Consider the following 19631-nt stretch of genomic DNA (forward strand, 5'->3'; position numbering starts at 1 on the left):
GGACCATCCTGGTGGTGGTGGGGAGGATGGAGGGAAAGGACCATCTTGGAGGTGGTTGAGGAGGATGGAGGTAATTGGCGCCGTCAGTATCTGCGAACTCAGACGGATGTAAGTACCATTCTTTTATACTGAGAGTGTTAACACATGATTGGTTAGAAGTGAGTTAATTCATGACGCGCTGATTGAGTCTTCCTGGCAGAACTTAACGCTAAGCTTACATTTCTCTGGCCACTACAGCTAATTATTCTGGGTCAAATGGACAGATGGACAGTGTCTCTCTCTGATCCAGAACACAGCCAGACCCAGAGCCCAGCCCACCACCACCCTCGACCGTGGAGAATTCGCTAGAGCCCCCCGCAACGGAGAGCGACCGCCCAGGGGTGTGAGCTAGCGACATCAGTGGGAGAAGGAATTCTGGTGGAATTGGACAACGAGGACTGGTTGATGGATTTGGACACGGAGGTACTGTCTCCCACCCTATCCCACCCAGTATTATCTGTCTGTTCTGAATCCTCGCTGTTTCAAGACAGCACTGAGATTGTTTTGTTGACCTGTTGGGAATTGGAATTACCGTTATTGATCACGTCAAGCTTACCTCTGTCACCTTTTCCTCACCCCGAGCGTGAGAATCCTTTGGCTCTGCATCCGGCCTCTGATCCCTTTGCTCCACTTCGGCCTGACGATCTGTTAGCTCCGCCTTGACTCCACCTCAGACGCTCGTCACCACGGATTCACCTAGGTCTTCAGTGCCAGCGATGTGGCTCAGGTCCATCAGCTCTCTGTCTGTGCCCTGGGATCCATGGGCTCCTGCTCCGTTGGTTGTCCCCCGGTTGTCGTCGGCCATAGCAACATCTTGGCTCCTCCCTCCATCAACTCCGCCGTAGGCTGTCGTTACTGCCAAGTTGTGGATCTGCTGCATCGGGCTCTTACCGTCATCGCCGCCGGGGTTTCGTTGTCCTCCTGTCACCGTCCCTTCGCCATCTCCTCGTCCATCCCCTAAGCCGCCTCCTTCTCTCCACGGCCATGAGGTCGCGGCCTTTCAGGAGGAGGCGTTCTGTTACAAGATATCAGTTGTGTTGGTTCTTAGTTTCGTTTTCAAAGACTTTTAGTTTGTATTCATTAGTCACATGTGTTCCTTTGTTTGAGTTTCCCGCCACTCATTAGTTTCCATGGATAATAATTTCATCACAGCCATTTGTCATTTAGTTCATCACCATGTGTATTTTAGTTCTTCACCTTCACTCAGTGTTTGTCCGGTCTTGTTTGCGTTAATGTGTTGCTACTACCTTCTGTTATTTGCCAGTTGGATTATTATAAACCCTGCATTTGAACTTTATCCTGATCTTCATCTGTCTGTCTGCAATCTTGCTAACACATTGGAGTCATATTGTCTCAATGGCAAAGCATACCTCCAAAGCCCCATGCCTGCACCATCTTCTCAATATAGCTCTCAGCCTCCAAGCAAAATTATGACATCCATAACAGGGAGTTGTTGGCAATCACGCTGGCACTGGAAGAGTGGCACCACTGGATTGAGGGAGCCCATCACCCATTTCAATTCAAATGATCACAGATAACTGCAATTTAAAGTAACTTTGTGATAGAAAGCGGCTGAACCCTCACCAGGCCCAGTGTGCCTAATTTTTTAGCAGATTATTTTACACCACAACGTTTCATCTAAGATCTATGAACACAAAAGCAGATGTCAACTTCTGCTTCATCTTCTATCCTTCGGTCATCGTTAGCCACATCCAGTGGACCCTGGCTGATCAAACTGCCCAGGCCACTACCACTGATCCTGCTCCCACCGCATGTTCCCCTGGGTGTACCTTAATTTGAACTTAATTTAAACCGTGATTGTTTGCATCTGTTATCAATCATTTCATCATCAAGAACTCTATAAATACTCACCTCTCTTATGGCCTCTCTGTCTAGTCTTGACAAGGACTGTTCTGACCACACTGTTCTTCTGGAGAATTATCTTCAATTCCACAATCTGACTCCAATGTGGTTTTTGTGGTTCACTTCCAATGTGGTTCACTTCCTTTTGAGTTGATGCTTATCCATTGCTTTTCTTTGTCCTTCTTCCTACCTGTCAGGCATCTAATGCCTGCTCTTTTTTGTTCTCTCTACTGTTGCTCACCTATGTGTCTTGAGGTATCTTCGCTTTGGTTTGTACCACCCTCTTGTCAAATGCTTTCTGATATAAATTAGCCCATAAATTGAAAGTTGTAAAGTAACTGTACTTAATATTACATGTACTTAATCGGACCTAGTGTAAATTCCAGCAGACATTACTTTTCATGTTTTTTCGTGCCATGCATTTCATTGTTGCATATTGATAAAAAAAAATTAAGCATGGATTTTGATCATCTCTCTTTCTCTCTCTCTCTCTCTCTCCCTCACTCACTCACTCACTCACTCACTCACACACACACACACACACACACACACACACACACACACACACACACACACACGCTTCCTCTGACCTCTGTAACTATGATGAGTTCTCCAAAGAAGCAAGTGAGACAAAAGAGCAGGAGGAAAATTTCTCGTCGACCAGCTCTACGCAGCACCACGGGGAACAAGTCCATCACTGATGTAATTATGCACTCCACTCCAACAAACTTTGAGGGATGCAACACAAATGCGTTAGAACCATGAAACCTTTCTTTTTATAAGCTTATTGGTGTTATAAGTATAAACTGCCCAGTTGAATCAGATTTAGAAAAAAAAAAAAAAAAAGTACCTAAATAAGCATTTAAAAAGAATACTACAGATATCAAATATATATTTAATACAGTTAAATGAAAATTCTCGGTTCAAAACAAGTTACAGTCTGCATCATTTATGGTATAATGCTGATTAGCACAAAATTAATTCCCTTCCGAAACGTTCACTCGTATTATATAAACAGCTCGTCTCGACATAGGATTCAGAATTTTTCTCCTTCAGGGACGATCTTCACACATCGCGTTGACTCTCCTGCAAGGAGCCTTCTCGCGTCGAAACAGCCTAGCAGCAGAACGAGCTGAATCCTTGCTTTGCAAGCAAGCTCAGCGGCTGGCAGCCTGACAGATTGGCACGCTCAGGCAAGCTGATTCGGTGCTGCTCTCAGGAGCCCCTCTGCATCCGTCTGACGAGCACAGTGAGTGCATTCCGTCTGGGAAAATCCCACGCAGAAGTCGAGCTCACAGAGACAAGCTGCTCTCACTGTGAGAGTATGTCTCTCTCTACTCTCCGATCGCTTTCTTTTCAGAGAGCGGCTCCGCCGCCCCTCGCGCTCTCCCTTTCTCTCCTCCGAGGAGCCTAGGAGAAAGAAAAAGCGGCGCCAGAGGACTGAGCAATCGGATATGAGTGAGCTCCCGTCTGTGCAGATCCTGCGTGCCTCACTCACTCCACAAAGACAGATTACTCTGGTGCTCTTCACCCACCCACCCTTGTTTCGTTTGGAGGTTCTGAAGAGGACCTTCATGATGACACAATGTCATTTGCGGCTTCTGATGCGGAGCATTGGTTAGGCTCTAGAGACCTTAGTGCCACCAGAGCTGGACTGGATGCAGAGTTATTCCAAGTCCTTTCTAAAGCCGTCGAGGAGCTCGGAGTTGAGTGGTCTACCCCAGAGGACCCCACACGCAGGCCCCTCGTCAGTGAGCAGCGTCATTCTTCCCTGAAGTTTACGAGAAATTCACTAAGTCGTGGCGTGCCCCCTACTCGACCCGCCTACGCACTTCCACATCCACCGCTCTCACTACTGTTGACGACGCCGTGGAGAAAGGATACGAGAAACTGCCCCCTCTCGATGAAGCTGTGGCTGCGCACCTCTGTCCGCCCACTGCTATTGGATGTAAGTCAAAGGTAGTTCATCCATCTAAGCCCTTCAGGACCTTTTCAGCCCTCACTGACCAGGCCTACACGTCCTCTGGCCAAGCGGGTTCCAACCTTCACACCATGGCAGTCCTTCAGGTGCACTGGACGCCACAAAGGCAACCGCCCAGTGGTGCTGGAGTGAAACTTGTGGCTCAATTTGACAGAGATCAAGAACGCAGACAAAGCTGCCTTCTTCGACTCACCTGTCTCCACCACCGGTCTCTTCGGCCCCACGGTAGACGGCTATGCTGAGCGCTTCACGGTGGCACAGAAGTCTTCGCAGACAATAAGCCACTTCCTGCCCAAGCGCTCCAGCTCTGCAGCACCAAGTCGGTGCAGACTCAGCAGCCAGCCAAGCCAGCGTCTGCGACCGCTCAGCCACAGCCAGCTCCTGAGCATCGACAGCACCCTCACCTGTCTAAGCGATTCCCTCCTAAGCGCCAGGGACACTGGCCCAAGGTAACGCTGGACCCTGTGCCTTCTTCAGCACAGACTGACTTCAGCAGTCCTGATCCTCCAGGAAGGAAGAGGGGAGTGTTAAGTCTTATTGTGGCCGGACCACCCTCCAAAAAGTCTTGTGTTCCTCCTAACACCCTATTCAGTTCCAGTTGTTGGAGTAAATGTTGCAATTACAGATGTTCAAGTTCAAGTTCAAGTTCAAACACCCATGCAATTGGCCGCTGTTATAGCGAACAAAATACAAAACAAAAATACTCAACAAAAGAGCACTTTTCCTTTTCCCAATTCCAAGGAGCATCAGCTCCCCGCTCCAGCGTAGAGAGCTGTCTCCCGAACGGATTCCTCATTTTTGACATTCGCGTTCGAAGGGGTGGCCTACCAGTATTTGTTCCTACCATTCGTACTGTCCCTGGCACCACACAGTTTTACGAAGTAAAAGCACTTTCCCCCTGAGAAAGAAGGGGATGCACATCCTGAATTACCTCGACGACTGGCTCATCCTGGCCCAGTCAGAAGCAGAATTGATTTCCGAATTGATCACAGATCTGTGCTCCTCAGCCATTTGGAATGCCTAGGACTCAGAATTAACCTAGCCAAGAGCTCATGGTCTCCCAGCCAGACAATCTGTAACCTAAGGGCGGTTCTCGACTCAGCCCAAATGCGGGCGTGGACATCCAATATCCAGCGGCTCGCAATATTGTTCAGAGTAGGGGCCTTTTCCCCTCTCAGAACTTTTCAGAGGATGCAAGGCCTAATGGCCTCCGCATTGTCAGTGCTTCCACTTCCACTGGTGTCAAGGTGAACCATGGCTGCATCAGAGCACTGGTCCCTTGGAAGGACCCCAGCCGTTAATGGACTGGAGTAAACATGGGGTTGGTCTCGAGGAGGAAGGTGTTTACTACAGACACCTCCAACACAGGTTGGGGAGCTACGTGCGAGGGCAGACCAACTTCTGCCAGGGCAACATGGTCCCAGTTGAATGGCCCCTCCATTCCCAGACGGTTCAAATGATTTGGAGTATCTTCGGCAGGGCAGAGGTCGACTTCACCTCTGAAAGCAAATCTCACTGCCCAATATTCTTTACAAAGAGCAGGGATGCGCTAGCCCACGAATGGCCCAACCTCCCCCTTTACCTTACTACCGAACCTGCGCTCGGTTCGGCCCCCTTTATCCTTCACCTTACCCCCTGCTCATCCAATAAGCCTGCGCAGATCACTGCACTGTAATGGCTGTGCAGTAGCACTGCGTTATTGAATAAAAGGCTTCAATAATCGAAGAAAGAGATGTTTCCCCATAGCATCTAGCAAGATGCAATAATTGTTCCTGTTATCTTAGGGAACCGAGGTTATGTTAGTAACCGAGACATTTAGAATTGTCTTTTTTTTTTGTTTAATAATAATAATAATAATAATAATAATTCGTTACATTTATATAGCGCTTTTTCTGGGTCCTCAAATGCTTCACATATGGAATGGGGGAATCTCCTCAACCACCATCAATTTGCAGCATCCACTTGGATGATGCGACAGCAGCCATATTGCGCCAGAACGCCCACCACACACCAGCTTATTGGTGGAGAGGAGACAGTGATGAAGCCAATCAGTATATGGTGATGATTAGGAGGCCATGATGGACAGGGGCCAATGGGCAAATTTGGCCAGGATACCGGGGTTACACACCTACTCTTAATGACCACAGAGAGTCAGGACCTCGGTTTAACATCTCATCCGAAGGACGGTGCTCTTTTGACAGTATAGTATCCCCGTCACTACACTGGGGCGTTAGGACCCACACAGACCACAGGGTGAGCACCCCCTACTGGCCTCACTAACACTTCTTTTTCTTAGGAGGTCTCCTATCCAGGTACTAACCAGGCTCAGCCCTGCTTAGCTTCAGTGGGCAACCAGTCTTGGGCTACAGGGTGATATGGCTGCTGCTGTTTAAAGGACAATTCCGGTGAAAAATGAACCTAGGGGTAATTAACACATGGTTACCGAGTCGATCGTTCCCTGGGATGCGTTTTCATGAAAATCGAATGTAAAGAGTTTTATCTTAAAAAACAGATGATCTTATAACGCTATATCGAGTCACGAACGCCGTGCTACGTTAGATTTCACAAACGTAATTCCTATCGACCAGCTCACTTAGCACGGCGTTCGTGACTCGATTAGTCGAGACTGTTTTCCAAGATGGATCCTCTCTGTAAACGCGTAATGTACTGTCTTTATAAAGTATCTTCTTATTAAACTGTCTGTACACTTACAAAGTTCTCAATGCTTCGGTTTGCATGTAGGGAACCTCATTATGCTACCGTGTTAGTGTGAGGCTATTTTGAGCCTTGTTAGTGGTATTAACTAGCGATTTACTTTTACTTACTCTGTGCCCCATATACTAGCGTTATAAGCTAATCTGTTTTTTAAGATAAAAATCTTTACGTTCGATTTTCATGAAAACGCATCCCAGGGAACGATCGACTCGGTAACCATGTGTTAATTACCCCTAGGTTCATTTTTCACCGGAATTGTCCTTTAAGGTGTGGCACTTAAAACGGGGCCATTTTTGTAGGTTTAAAAGCAGAAATTTAAAGCTTGTAATTCTATAATAACTCTTAAATGAAATATTCTGTTCAAATGTATTGTATTATTTGAGCCTTGAAGTGGTTTAAATCACATATATATATATATATATATATATTTTTTTTTTTTTTACAGTTGTTTTAGTGTTTATGAGGTTGCACTGCATTGTGATGTCAATTACATTTTAAGGCTAAAGTGTCTAAATACTGTTTATTTAAGATCTATATTTTGGTTTACATAAGAACATTTGATTGTATATGAAATACTGATTTTACTTTAATGTAATTGTAATTCTATTATTATTAAGAATTACAATTTAATATACATCCAAGAGCTGTAAATGAATATAGAGTATTAATAAAAGTGTATGTGTTAGTTTTAGCTCACCTGTGTATCTAGCCCCAGCAAAATAATCATGATGAAGAAACAAACAGCCCACAACTGAGGGAGAGGCATCATGGCTACTGCCTGTGGATAAGCTATAAACGCTAGTCCTGGACCTGACAGAAACAGAGTGAGATCTGATTTTAAGCATTTTGTATTCTTAATCATTAATTCAATTTTGTCTTCACTCGCCTTATAATACCTTCTGCGTTTTAATGAAATGTTTCAGTACCTGATTCTGCCACCTCTTCAATGGGGACACCCTGCTCTTGGGCCATGAAGCCTAAAACTGAGAACACAGCAAAGCCAGCCACCAAACTGGTGCCGCTGTTCAGAAGGCAAAGCCACCAACAGTCTCTGATAGACATAGATTATACAAACACATAAATAAAACAAATCCAGCTATTCATTTGTGCACTCATTTTCATTTATTTCTTTACTAACCTGTAGCAGTTGTTGTTGTATTTATTATAGCTGCCTAGTACAATGAGAGTGCCAAAAGACACACTATAGGAGAAACAGATCTGAGATCCTGCCTCCATCCAAACCTAAACAAACACACAGCACCCCAAGCTGTATATTAATAGTCTAATTAATGTTTTAAAGCTTTAATATGTGTTGTTACTTTTCCTTTGCATTTATTTGGTTATAAGGCACCAGGGAAGTAGAGGGCACATGGTGGGGTTACCTGTGGGTCAGCGAGACGGGCCGGTTCTGGGTAAAGGTAAAACACAACCCCCTGCAGAGCTCCAGGAAGAGTCAACCCACGAATCAGCAACACCAGTAGCATCACATACGGAAATGTGGCTGTGAAATACACCACCTACAGGCACAATGCAATAATATAATAATATTTCAAATGAGAGCAGAATAAATATAGAATAAAACATGAACTCATCCTCAAAACACAAAAAATCTACATTTTAAACTGAAGAAACAATTTTTTTTAAAAGTCGCCATATTTTATAATATAGAAAACAATGAGGAGAAACAATCTATGCCCAGCATTTAAATATAAACAAGTTATTATCTAGTGAATATTCTCTCAAATAATATTCTTGCATACCTTGCCTGTAGATTTGACTCCTTTCCAGATACAGAAATAACATATGATCCACATTGCAAAGAGACACAGAAGAATCTCCCAGTTGATCTTACCAATCTCCTCAATACCTCCAGAGAGAGCCAACACTCTGCGCCTGTACAATGTGACAAGAAAGAGAAACCGTAAGCATTTTTATATAATACAAATTAAGAGTTTTCATTTAGTTTTATTTAGCTTATTGCTAATGTTCCTTGAAAACAGTATCAATTTGCGTTTATTTACTCCCAGAACTCAGTAGCTGCAGGTGTTGAATTAATTATACCCCTTTTCCACCAAGGCAGAGCTGGTGCTGGTTCGGAGCCAGAGCCTAGTTTCAAATCGGTTCTTTGTTTTTCCACCGCCAAAGCACCAGCTCCGAACCAGTAAAACTGGTTCTTAAATAGCACCAAATCATTGCAGGGTCTAGAACGGAGCCAAGAAAGAACCGCTTGCGTCAGAGGCTGAGGGCGGGGTTACCGTGGCCAACAAGACTGAAGAGAAACTTGTGACCGCCATTTTTAAATAGCAGCTAGTCGAGCTAATACAGCTCGATTATAATATCCGTCTATGTAAGTTACGGCGAGCTGCACGAACGCGTTGGATTCGCCGTGTTTGGATGCCGATTTATTTTCGCAAACCCATGAGCATCCATAGTAACGCAATGTCTATTATTGTTGATGCCTTGTTCGAGATGCATCGGAGCAGCGTGGACCGATCAGAGCTGCGGGATTGTTTGGAGATCATACGACTCCTTGTGCTTTTTGATCGCTTTCTATGGAGCTTATAATATGACAAAATGATTTGAATTTGAATTGTGTAAATTTGAATTATTTGCAAGTGTAATCTAACTAAATTGAATTTTAGGTGGTAGTTTAAATAGTTCTGAATTTGATTTTTTTTAAACGAATATTGAACATTTGAAATTTAACAAATTGAAATGTTTTTATGGCTGAATTTTATAGACATGTATTTTCAAACAGCTAGTTTTTTTTTATCTGAATTCGTATAGTGCAAATATTCAGTTTAAAAAAATACAGATTCAAGTTTTCAAGATGAAGAAATTCGGAACTTCAAATTCAGTTTTCTAAAATTCAAGTTAAAAAATTCAAGTTCAAAAATTCAGATCTTACAGAAAGTAGGTCACAGGTCATCCACAGGGAAGAGTAAAGGATCTCAGATAAGTCGAACAGAGCATTTTGGCTGCACTGCAGTAGTTTTCTGCCGCAAACGCGGTGGTGGTTCAAGAGAATCCGTGTATCTTTCGTTCAGTCGTTTTTTTATTTAATATTAAGAGTAGAAAAATGAGAAAACAGCTTGAGTATTAGATTTCTTCTAATATTCTAGTAATAATAGTCCGCTGCAGCAGTTGCATGGAGCTTACAAAACGCGTGTGTGTATTGCAAATAGGCTACATTTAATTTTCTCATCAAACAACTAGACTAACGAATGGCTCGGCACAACAGAAGAGCTTAGACAGGGCTTTCTCTCTGTGTAGACCAGCAGTTGGTCTGAATTTGCTATAACCTATATAGCCTATTTTCTCGACTGTATAGGCTAAGTCACGTTTTATCATGAAACACGCTGTGATTTATTCCAAAGTGACTCAGGCATATATAATGCATTTAATGTTAAATAATCTAAATGTTGACTTTCAAAAGTAGGCGCGCCAAGAAGGCTATTCTCTGTATTTTTGGTGAGCGCCAGAAAGATCTAAAGAGACCGAGACGCGCTAAAGCAGCGCATCATGTTGTTTTATTTATTTTTCAATGGCATGATATTTTGTAGTCATTTTGAATGTACACAAATAAAAATATACATTTTACTGTTTCGGATGATGTCATATTATCTGTATGACTAAATAACAGAGTATTAAGTTATTTCCCAGCAGTGGAACAAATCCAAGTGATGGCGCTCGCGCATCGCGCTCTCACACAACATAGTAGGATATCAGTTCTGGCGTTGCTTCATATCGCAGACTGTTCATTATCAAAATGAAACACAGTCAACCAAACATATAAAAAGTTATTCTGCATAATTTAAGTGGTCTGTTGTACAATATAAAGGGCAAGCTGTGCCACACACAGTCCTATACTCCAAACATTTCCCTTGCTGTGAAGACGCTGATTTAGCCTATAGGCCTACGAGTATTTTGGGACTCGACTGAAGTATGAAGCCTTCTTTATATTAATAGTTAGCATCCACATGTTACATTGCAATGAAAACTTTTGACTGAATGAGAGATGCGCGACCGTTTCGATTTAAATAAATTTGTTTAGGCTTGGCGTTTATAAAGGGCACAATATAGGCTATTTTTATAGTCTGTAGCCTATATATTATTTTATTATAGCCTAGCCTACATACTTATTTTTCATTCTTGTTGTTTTCTGCATTCATTTGTCATAAGGGAAAGTAAAATAGGCAACACATAGCCTACATGTTAGTGTTTATCATGTAAATGTTGTATTTTATTTACAGGTCTTTTACACTATTGCTGAATAGGCTAATATAAAAAATATAAAAAAATAATTATGACGCCTTTCTCTCTCAACATGATCCGGTGTGACTTGCACTCATGTGCATGCGACTTATTTTCTGGCAAATACGGTCAGTTAAAAAATGTTGCTGTATTATTACAAAATGCATAGAGTGGAGACCATTTGGGCAAAAAACAAAAACAAAAAAACATATTGTGTTCATTACCCCCACCCACATTTGGGCTTAATCACTGTTATTATTAGGAAATGTATTTAGGTGTAGACAAAATCAGTTATGTTTATTTATAAATATGAACGTACCTCGCATTTCCCGGACACTAGCCGTTAGTCTACTTCTTTGGCCTATTTTTTTTAGCTGGCCAGTTCTCAAAATCTGTGTGGAAAAGCTGCGGAGCGAGGAGAGAACGCACAATGGCTTTGCTTTGGAAGTTTTTTTATTTATTTATTTTTTAAGTTTAGTTGCCAGAGAAAATAACACACCGTTTTGTTTAACATCAATTGATACTCAATATTAATTAAATAAATAAATATAATGTCAGAGAATGCACAAAGCGCATCCTTTTGAGATGTAAATTATAATACATTTTAATAAAACACACAAGGCCTACATCATAAAACTCAGAAGATTATGTATTTTAATATATTATATTATAATACAAATAAAAAGGCGTCATACTTCAGTCGAGTCCCAAAATACACGGGACTCTGTATTGTCTTTACAGCAAGGGTAATAGGACAGTGTGCGGCACAGCTTGCCCTTCATATTGTACAACAGACCAATTAAATTATGCAGAATAACTTTTTATATGTTTGGTTGACTGTGTTTCATTTTGATAATGAACAGTCTGCGATATGAAGCAACGCCAGAACTGATATCCTACTATGTTGTGTGAGAGCGCGATGCGCGAGCGCCATCACTTGGATTTGTTCCACTGCTGGGAAATAACTTAATACTCTGTTATTTAGTCATACAGATAATATGACATCATCCGAAACAGTAAAATGTATATTTTTATTTGTGTACATTCAAAATGACTACAAAATATCATGCCATTGAAAAATAAATAAAACAACATGATGCGCTGCTTTAGCGCGTCTCGGTCTCTTTAGATCTTTCTGGCGCTCACCAAAAATACAGAGAATAGCCTTCTTGGCGCGCCTACTTTTGAAAGTCAACATTTAGATTATTTAACATTAAATGCATTATATATGCCTGAGTCACTTTGGAATAAATCACAGCGTGTTTCATGATAAAACGTGACTTAGCCTATACAGTCGAGAAAATAGGCTATAGGTTATAGCAAATTCAGACCAACTGCTGGTCTACACAGAGAGAAAGCCCTGTCTAAGCTCTTCTGTTGTGCCGAGCCATTCGTTAGTCTAGTTGTTTGATGAGAAAATTAAATGTAGCCTATTTGCAATACACACACGCGTTTTGTAAGCTCCATGCAACTGCTGCAGCGGACTATTATTACTAGAATATTAGAAGAAATCTAATACTTAAGCTGTTTTCTCATTTTTCTACTCTTAATATTAAATAAAAAAACGACTGAACGAAAGATACACGGATTCTCTTGAACCACCACCGCGTTTGCGGCAGAAAACTACTGCAGTGCAGCCAAAATGCTCTGTTCGACTTATCTGAGATCCTTTACTCTTCCCTGTGGATGACCTGTGACCTACTTTCTGTAAGATCTGAATTTTTGAACTTGAATTTTTGAACTTGAATTTTTGAACTTGAATTTTTGAACTTGAATTTTTGAACTTGAATTTTAGAAAACTGAATTTGAAGTTCCGAATTTCTTCATCTTGAAAACTTGAATCTGTATTTTTTTAAACTGAATATTTGCACTATACGAATTCAGATAAAAAAAAACTAGCTGTTTGAAAATACATGTCTATAAAATTCAGCCATAAAAACATTTCAATTTGTTAAATTTCAAATGTTCAATATTCGTTTAAAAAAAAATCAAATTCAGAACTATTTAAACTACCACCTAAAATTCAATTTAGTTAGATTACACTTGCAAATAATTCAAATTTACACAATTCAAATTCAAATCATTTTGTCATATTATAAGCTCCATAGCTTTCGCAGTGCTTTGATTTCATGTGCTGATCGTTCTGCGAGAAGCCGATGCATCTCGTACAAGTCTGGTGTGTTTGTGTTTGGCGCTGCCGCCCGCACTAGCGTTGCTGGGCAACATGATATGTATGCAGTGACGTAAGATATAGCTCTGTTGTGGCTCTCTGGCCGGTGGAAACGCAAACCGGTTCGTCAGTCGAACCAACTCCGAACAGGCAATAGCTCTAGCTCTGAACCAGCACCCGGTTCTTGTTGGTGGAAAAGGGGTATTAGAGATGTCCGGCTGAGGGTCAGATTTCTTGTAGCAAGATTTACACAGTCATCTAACACAGAGAAATATATATATTGTTTAGTTTTATAGAATATTCAGCTGTGATTATAACACTTTATTTGAAGACCATGCTTATAATGAATTATAGCCCAATTTATACTTATTTATAAGTAAGTACAAAGACTCATTAAGAACAGTTATGGTTACATTTAAAAGTATGATTACATGCATTTGCTTTTTCAATGTGCATGCTCATAATCCATTATACGCTGATTTATACATTTTCAAATATAAAATAGTTCCAGTTGCTGTACCAGTTAGTTATCAATCGTGTCTTTAATGGCTAATGTTTGCATTAGAGGTCATGAATGGTAATTTTGATTTGTTAAAATCTATATCTCCTTAGTCATATGCATGGTATTGCTTATAGCAGTTTGAAATTATACTTTAAAAAATATTGTTGCAGTGTTTTGCTAGTATGTAACATTAAAACATGTTCGTATTAATGAGTTCTGTTTCCCCCCCATTATATTATTACAGGAATTATTGTTCATTACATTAGTTACATTTACAAGTAAACAACTTAAATGTGTAATGATCACTTCTTCATGATTTCTTAACATTTGCTTTAGGAAAAAAGTATAAGAACACAACACGACTATTAATAACAATATATTCACTTACAGAAATAAATCTGAATTACTAAAAAGTCTTAATTATAATATAATAACATTATAGCAATGCAGGATACATCTTTATAAATACATTCATGGAACCATACGACTGAATAATTCATACTTATTAATCAGTGTATAATGGATTATGAGCATGCGCATTGAAAAAGCAAATGCATGATTTATAAGGAATTATAAAAAAATATAACTATAGCTGCTCTTATAATGCAGTATAGGTCTTAATGAGTCTTTATAAATGTATTTATAAAATAGTAATACTAATAAATAAGCATAAATGGAGTATAAATCATTATAAGCATGGTCTTTATAAAAGTGTTGCCTATTTTTTAATGCAGTGTTTATTTAGTTTTTTTAGATTAGATTATCACCTGTGTTCCAGGTGTTGTCACAGCTGGCCCATGGTAGTTGGGCACTGAAAGAGAAGAAGAGGTAGAAAAGCGCCCAGGCCAGAATGATGATGTAAGACATGCAGCTGTACAGAAGAATCAGTTGTCCTGCATAGCCAATACCTGAAAAAAGCAAACAGAAACACTTACTAAAAAATAATGAAAACAGAATTAAGTGAATTATCAGCAATCATCAGAACCCAAGACAAATGCAAATTGGGAGGGAAAAATATGAAATATATTACATATTTTACATATACAACCAAGGGGAAGCAGCCAGGGGGTCCAACCAGCCTTACAGCGGTTCAGTATGCCTATACGTAAAGCCAAATACAATTGTGCAAAGCCAAAATTTGAATTTTGCAAAATGAAAAGTTTGCATAGAGAAAAAAGAGTTTTAATCTTTGTAATTCCTTATAAAGAATAATCTATTTCTAAATAAAGGTAGAATTTTTTTTTTTTTTTTTAAAGCACTCTCACCTTCAGCCAGTGGACAGAGGCGATGCCAACATGTAATGCCCCCTTCCCGTGTGTACTGTCCCATTGCGGTCTCTAGTAGGAACAGAGGCACCCCACAGGTAACCATAAACACCAGGTAGGGTATCAGGAACGCCCCTGAGAACACACCATTACAATAATACATTATCTAATGGGGACATTAATTGCACTTTTTTTATTATATAATGTTCTCCAGGGTCCACTTATAATGTTGGTAAGATTCAATGTAAATCACCCACTGCTTTGGTTGAGTAACATTTTTTTGCACATGAAATATGTATTATATGTTGTTATCGTGAACTGATCTTCTCCATCAGAAGTTTTTTTTAACAACGTGATTTTGCAGCACTAATCATTGTAGCCAATGTTGAATGCATGAATACAATGGGCACAGTTTTATTCATCGTGAGCTCACACACCAGAGTTCTTCACTCTTGTGAGTGATCTCATCATAACCAACAGTGTAGGCAGACATGATGCAAATATGAGATTCATTGTGCAATGTAGACAGTTTCAATGATTATAATGAGAATTTTGTAGACTAGAGAATACAGAGCTTGTGCCAAACTGAAGTGATTGACAGCTCCAGGGATTATAAAGTAAGCATTCTTTTATCGTTTTCTATATATTATTTAATCACAATTTGAATAGGGGTCTCAGTGGGTAGCACTGTCACCTCACAGCAAAAAGGTCCCTGGATCGAGTGCCAGTGCATGTTCTCCCTGTGTTGGTGTGGGTTTCCCTCACAATCTGAAGCCATGCAGTGTGAGTGTGTATGTCTGCGTTTCAGTCCTGTGATGGACTAGCTGTGGTGGAATAGATAGGCTACCTGTGACCCTACATAGGACAAGCGGTTTGGAGAAGTAAAATAATAGTTAATCACAATCAGGCTTTAGAATTAACATGGTTACTTACGTTGCAGCATTATGGTCGCATCCGCCTTTCAGTAAAAGTGTACAAAAATAATTATGCTCTACTGACACGATCAGGCACTTTGTTGAAAATAAACAGCAACTTAAAGGGATACTCCACTTTAAAATGACAATTCTGTCATCATATACTCACCCTCATGTTGTTTCAAACATGTATGAATTTCTTTCTTCTGCTGAACAGAAAGGAAGATATTTAGAAGAATGTCAGTAACCAGACAGTTTCTGGTACCATTGACTTCCATAGTATTTTTTTTTTTTTAAATACTATGGAAGTCAATGGTATCAGAAACTGTCTGGTTACTGACATTCTTCTAAATATCTTCCTTTCTGTTCAGCAGAAGAAAGAAATTCATACAGGTTTGAAACAACATGAGGGTGAGTATATGATGACAGAATTTTCATTTTAAAGTGGAGTATCCCTTTAACAGATGACAGAATCCTTGGTATGAAGATGATGTTCTTCAACAACTAAGAACTGCACAACATTTGGAAAACTTAATTGAATAAATGTTTATACAAAGTGACCCTGTCCCGTCACTAACATGTTACCAGTTACATTCAGCAATGTACAGATATAATGAAATATGCATTTAGGCTGCATCATACCTCCTCCATTCCTGTAGCAGAGATAAGGAAACCTCCACACGTTACCCAGTCCAACCACATTCCCTGTCACAGCCAGAAGAAACTCTGCTTTACTGCCCCAGTACCCTCTCTCCTCTATTTGTTCTTCTATTCTGTTCATTTCCTAACTCTGTTTTCATCAGTTCTGTCTGATCCCACAGTCCTGTTGTAATTCTACAGTGGTGGAGGTTAATAATTAAGATGAACAAATAAGTCAGTGTGTGAGTCTATAACGTTTATAATGATGGTTGGGTGAGCCTCAGGTAAAATATATGGAAAGTAATACATTTCGAGAACATTTAAATATGTAAAACTTTCCATTTGTTCAGTCAGCAACTTCTACTAAGTTTTAACAGTTAAGGTTTTACAGTTGTAACACCACTGGCCATAACAGCAGTGACATTCTTATTATTAAGGATGAATTATGATGTTAATAGCATCTCAAAACCCACATCACTGAGCAGAGTAAACACATTCTTAAATCTGGAACACCAGTGACCTTTGTGAAAATTAAGTGCATTTAAAAACCATACATAACTGAGCAGTGGTGCAAGATTCTGGCTGAACTAGAAGAGAAGCTAGATTCAAAATAATTAGAGATATGTGCTCTAGTAGCAGTGATTTTATGCACAAAAAATTGCGAAAAACTTTCACAAGCTCTCACAGTAGTATCAACAACAGCTGGGCCTACAATGTTCAGGACTGTATTTATTGCTCGAAATAACACCCTTGGACAATGATGATTCTGTGAGATTAAAACTGAAAAGTATCGTGCCTTAGCAGATTTAAAGGTAGGGTAGGTAATCATTTTTCTAAAAAAAAAACATTCCAAATTTGTTTAAACTGTCTTTATATACCAATACATAATTAAAATGTAAGTACTCTGAAAAAGAAAATATAAAAATCGAGTGACTGTAGACCTTTTAATCTGCAATAAACACAGCTCATTATTTCCATTCACTCCACCCCCTCCCTTCTGAGCTCCTTCCAAAGCCACGCCCCCAAAACACATGAACGCGCGACGCCAAACGCTCAGGCTGGAACAAGACGCATTTATTTACCTGAGACGAGTGGAGAGGAAGGAGCGCAGTACATACAGTGACATCATGTCAGAATCACATGTAATAAAATACCTAACTTTATCACTATGAATATAAACAAATAAGATTTCTTTTAGTACTCACTATCAAGCTAGCATATCGATAATGGTAAAGTTTCATTCGGTAACGAGCTATATTTATAAGGCAAAACTAAAAACAGGTTGCATTGATACACGTTTTTCCATTACCATCAGTTACACTGTGATGAAGATTAATTTCGTGTAAGATTCATAACATATACGGTGTTTTGCATGTAAGAGTTTCCATGATGAAAACATTGTTGACTCTAATGAAGACTAACGTACACTCCGAGTCCGGAGACAAGTACCGCATCGTCGGTTCGAGGACAGGTCCGGGGTTGAGGGCGAAGCAGAGGAGGTCGTTCAAGAGCGCGGGCAGGGTCCGAGGAAGTAGTTTTTGCATTGTTTGCCTTCGCTGACTGCATATGCAGGTGCTTTGAGCTGAATATTTCCGGGAACGGTGACATGTGATGAGTGCACGCCGGGCAGCGCGCGCAGTGGGGCTCGGGGCGGGCACGAGACATGAAGGCATCTGATTGGTTCTTTACATTCGCACCGAATGGCAGTGATTGGTCAGAGTTTTTACTGTCCTGCAGCTGCTACAGAGGTCTGATTTTTTTCATTCCTTTTTCTAAACACATAATGTATTGACTACTATCAGGATGGAAGGACCATTTCACCCAGTATAAAAAAAAGTGTTTCTGAACAGGATTACCTACCCTACCTTTAACAAACTGTTGGTAGGTAATCATAGTAAGTTGGTAAGTAAAACTAGTCTCTGAGTATCTCATATGAGACTTGGAGCTTATATTTTTTCCAATTCCTTTTCAGCCATTTCCATTTTTGCCTAAGTAATCGACTCTCCACATTAAGCCAGGGCTGAGCTACCTTTTTAGATTTTACCTTTTTAAAGCTATGGAATCCAGAATACCATTGCATTTCGAATTAAAACTAGCCACCAACATATCTGACCCCTGACAACCAGGGCCGTCGCTAGTGGGGTGACAGGTGGTGACAGTTATAGGGGCCCCTGCTGCCCAGGGGCCTCACGTGTCCGGTTCCGGGATGGCGCCTGTGTTTGGCTTTGCCTCTGCGGCTGGATGTTCGTCCCGACTCGTTTTTTTTCTTTTTTTTTCTGCACTATATTGCTACTAAGTCTGTCAACAAATGTTGTGTCTACTGCATGGGTGTACGATCGCCAAACAATGCTGTTGATCCGATCTTCCATGGCGGAGTGCGGTGACGGATGTATCTGGAGTGGTATAGGCGAGTTTGGACTGTAATAGGCGAGTTTGGACCTATGGACTGTAATTTTATTACCACGCCAAGACTCACAGGTCGGGGTGGAGTTCTTGCTGTGGTTTTTAAAAAACGTTTTATCTGCCAGTCAGTGAGCGCTGACATGTACTCTTCTTTCGAACAACAGGTGACTAAGGTTGGTCGCTCAAATTCATTTTATTGTATTGTAGTTTACCGGCCACCTGGGCCAGCGGCCTCTTTTCTTATTGTGTTTTCTGACTTCCTATCATCTATTATTAAGCTAGATAGAGTGATTGTTGTTGGCAATTTTAATATCCATGTGGATGATGATACTTGTAAGAATGCTTCTGAATTTTTAAATATGACTGAATCTTTTAACTTCACTCAGCATGTCTTTGGCCCTACGCACAGTAAAGGACATACGCTCGATCTTGTTTTTTCTCATGGTGTAACTATTAATAATGTCTGTATCGAAGATGTACTTGTTAGTGATCACAATTGCATCTTATTTGATCTTGTTTGTGATGAGGATCCTCTCCCTGCTAAACGAGAGTCCAGCGTACTGTTGATACATTTTCAGCCGCATTCGACTCAAGCTTGGTTCTTATTTCGAATGATGTGGACGCTTGTGCACAGGCTTTTAATGATCACTGTACTCTGCTGTTGGACAAAGTGGCGCCTTTTAAAACTAGAGAAATTTCATCTGTCAATACATCACCGTGAATGAATGACGCCATTCGCAGCTTAAGGCGTGTCTGTCGGAGGACTAAGCGCTTATGGAAAGCGACTCAGCTACCGCTTATATCTTAAAGAGCTCTATATGGATTTACACGAAATGATTAAAGAGGCTAGAGCCTCTTATTTTACTAATCTGATATCTGCCTGTAA

The 19631-nt window shown here is 40.5% G+C and overlaps 1 protein-coding gene across 1 annotated transcript in view; it reads right to left on the reverse strand.

Annotated features, from left to right (window-relative positions):
* Nucleotides 1–16727, reverse strand: part of LOC309508502 (sodium- and chloride-dependent GABA transporter 2-like) — a 30160-nt gene extending 13433 nt beyond the window's left edge. Inside the window, exons 1-11 of the mRNA XM_082183148.1 lie at nucleotides 16346–16727; nucleotides 14790–14924; nucleotides 14292–14432; nucleotides 13235–13280; nucleotides 8620–8661; nucleotides 8359–8491; nucleotides 7981–8115; nucleotides 7737–7840; nucleotides 7525–7649; nucleotides 7296–7408; nucleotides 2493–2630 (exon numbers count right to left, since the gene is read on the reverse strand). Coding sequence (XP_082039274.1) covers nucleotides 2493–2630; nucleotides 7296–7408; nucleotides 7525–7649; nucleotides 7737–7840; nucleotides 7981–8115; nucleotides 8359–8491; nucleotides 8620–8661; nucleotides 13235–13280; nucleotides 14292–14432; nucleotides 14790–14924; nucleotides 16346–16484 — 1251 coding nt within the window. The 5' untranslated portion in view covers nucleotides 16485–16727. The remainder of the gene's footprint in view (nucleotides 1–2492; nucleotides 2631–7295; nucleotides 7409–7524; nucleotides 7650–7736; nucleotides 7841–7980; nucleotides 8116–8358; nucleotides 8492–8619; nucleotides 8662–13234; nucleotides 13281–14291; nucleotides 14433–14789; nucleotides 14925–16345) is intronic.
* Nucleotides 16728–19631: the final 2904 nt, after the last annotated feature.

This window comes from Leuciscus leuciscus (genome assembly GCF_965113295.1).
Source record: "Leuciscus leuciscus genome assembly, chromosome: 10".
Taxonomy (NCBI): Eukaryota; Metazoa; Chordata; class Actinopteri; order Cypriniformes; family Leuciscidae; genus Leuciscus; species Leuciscus leuciscus.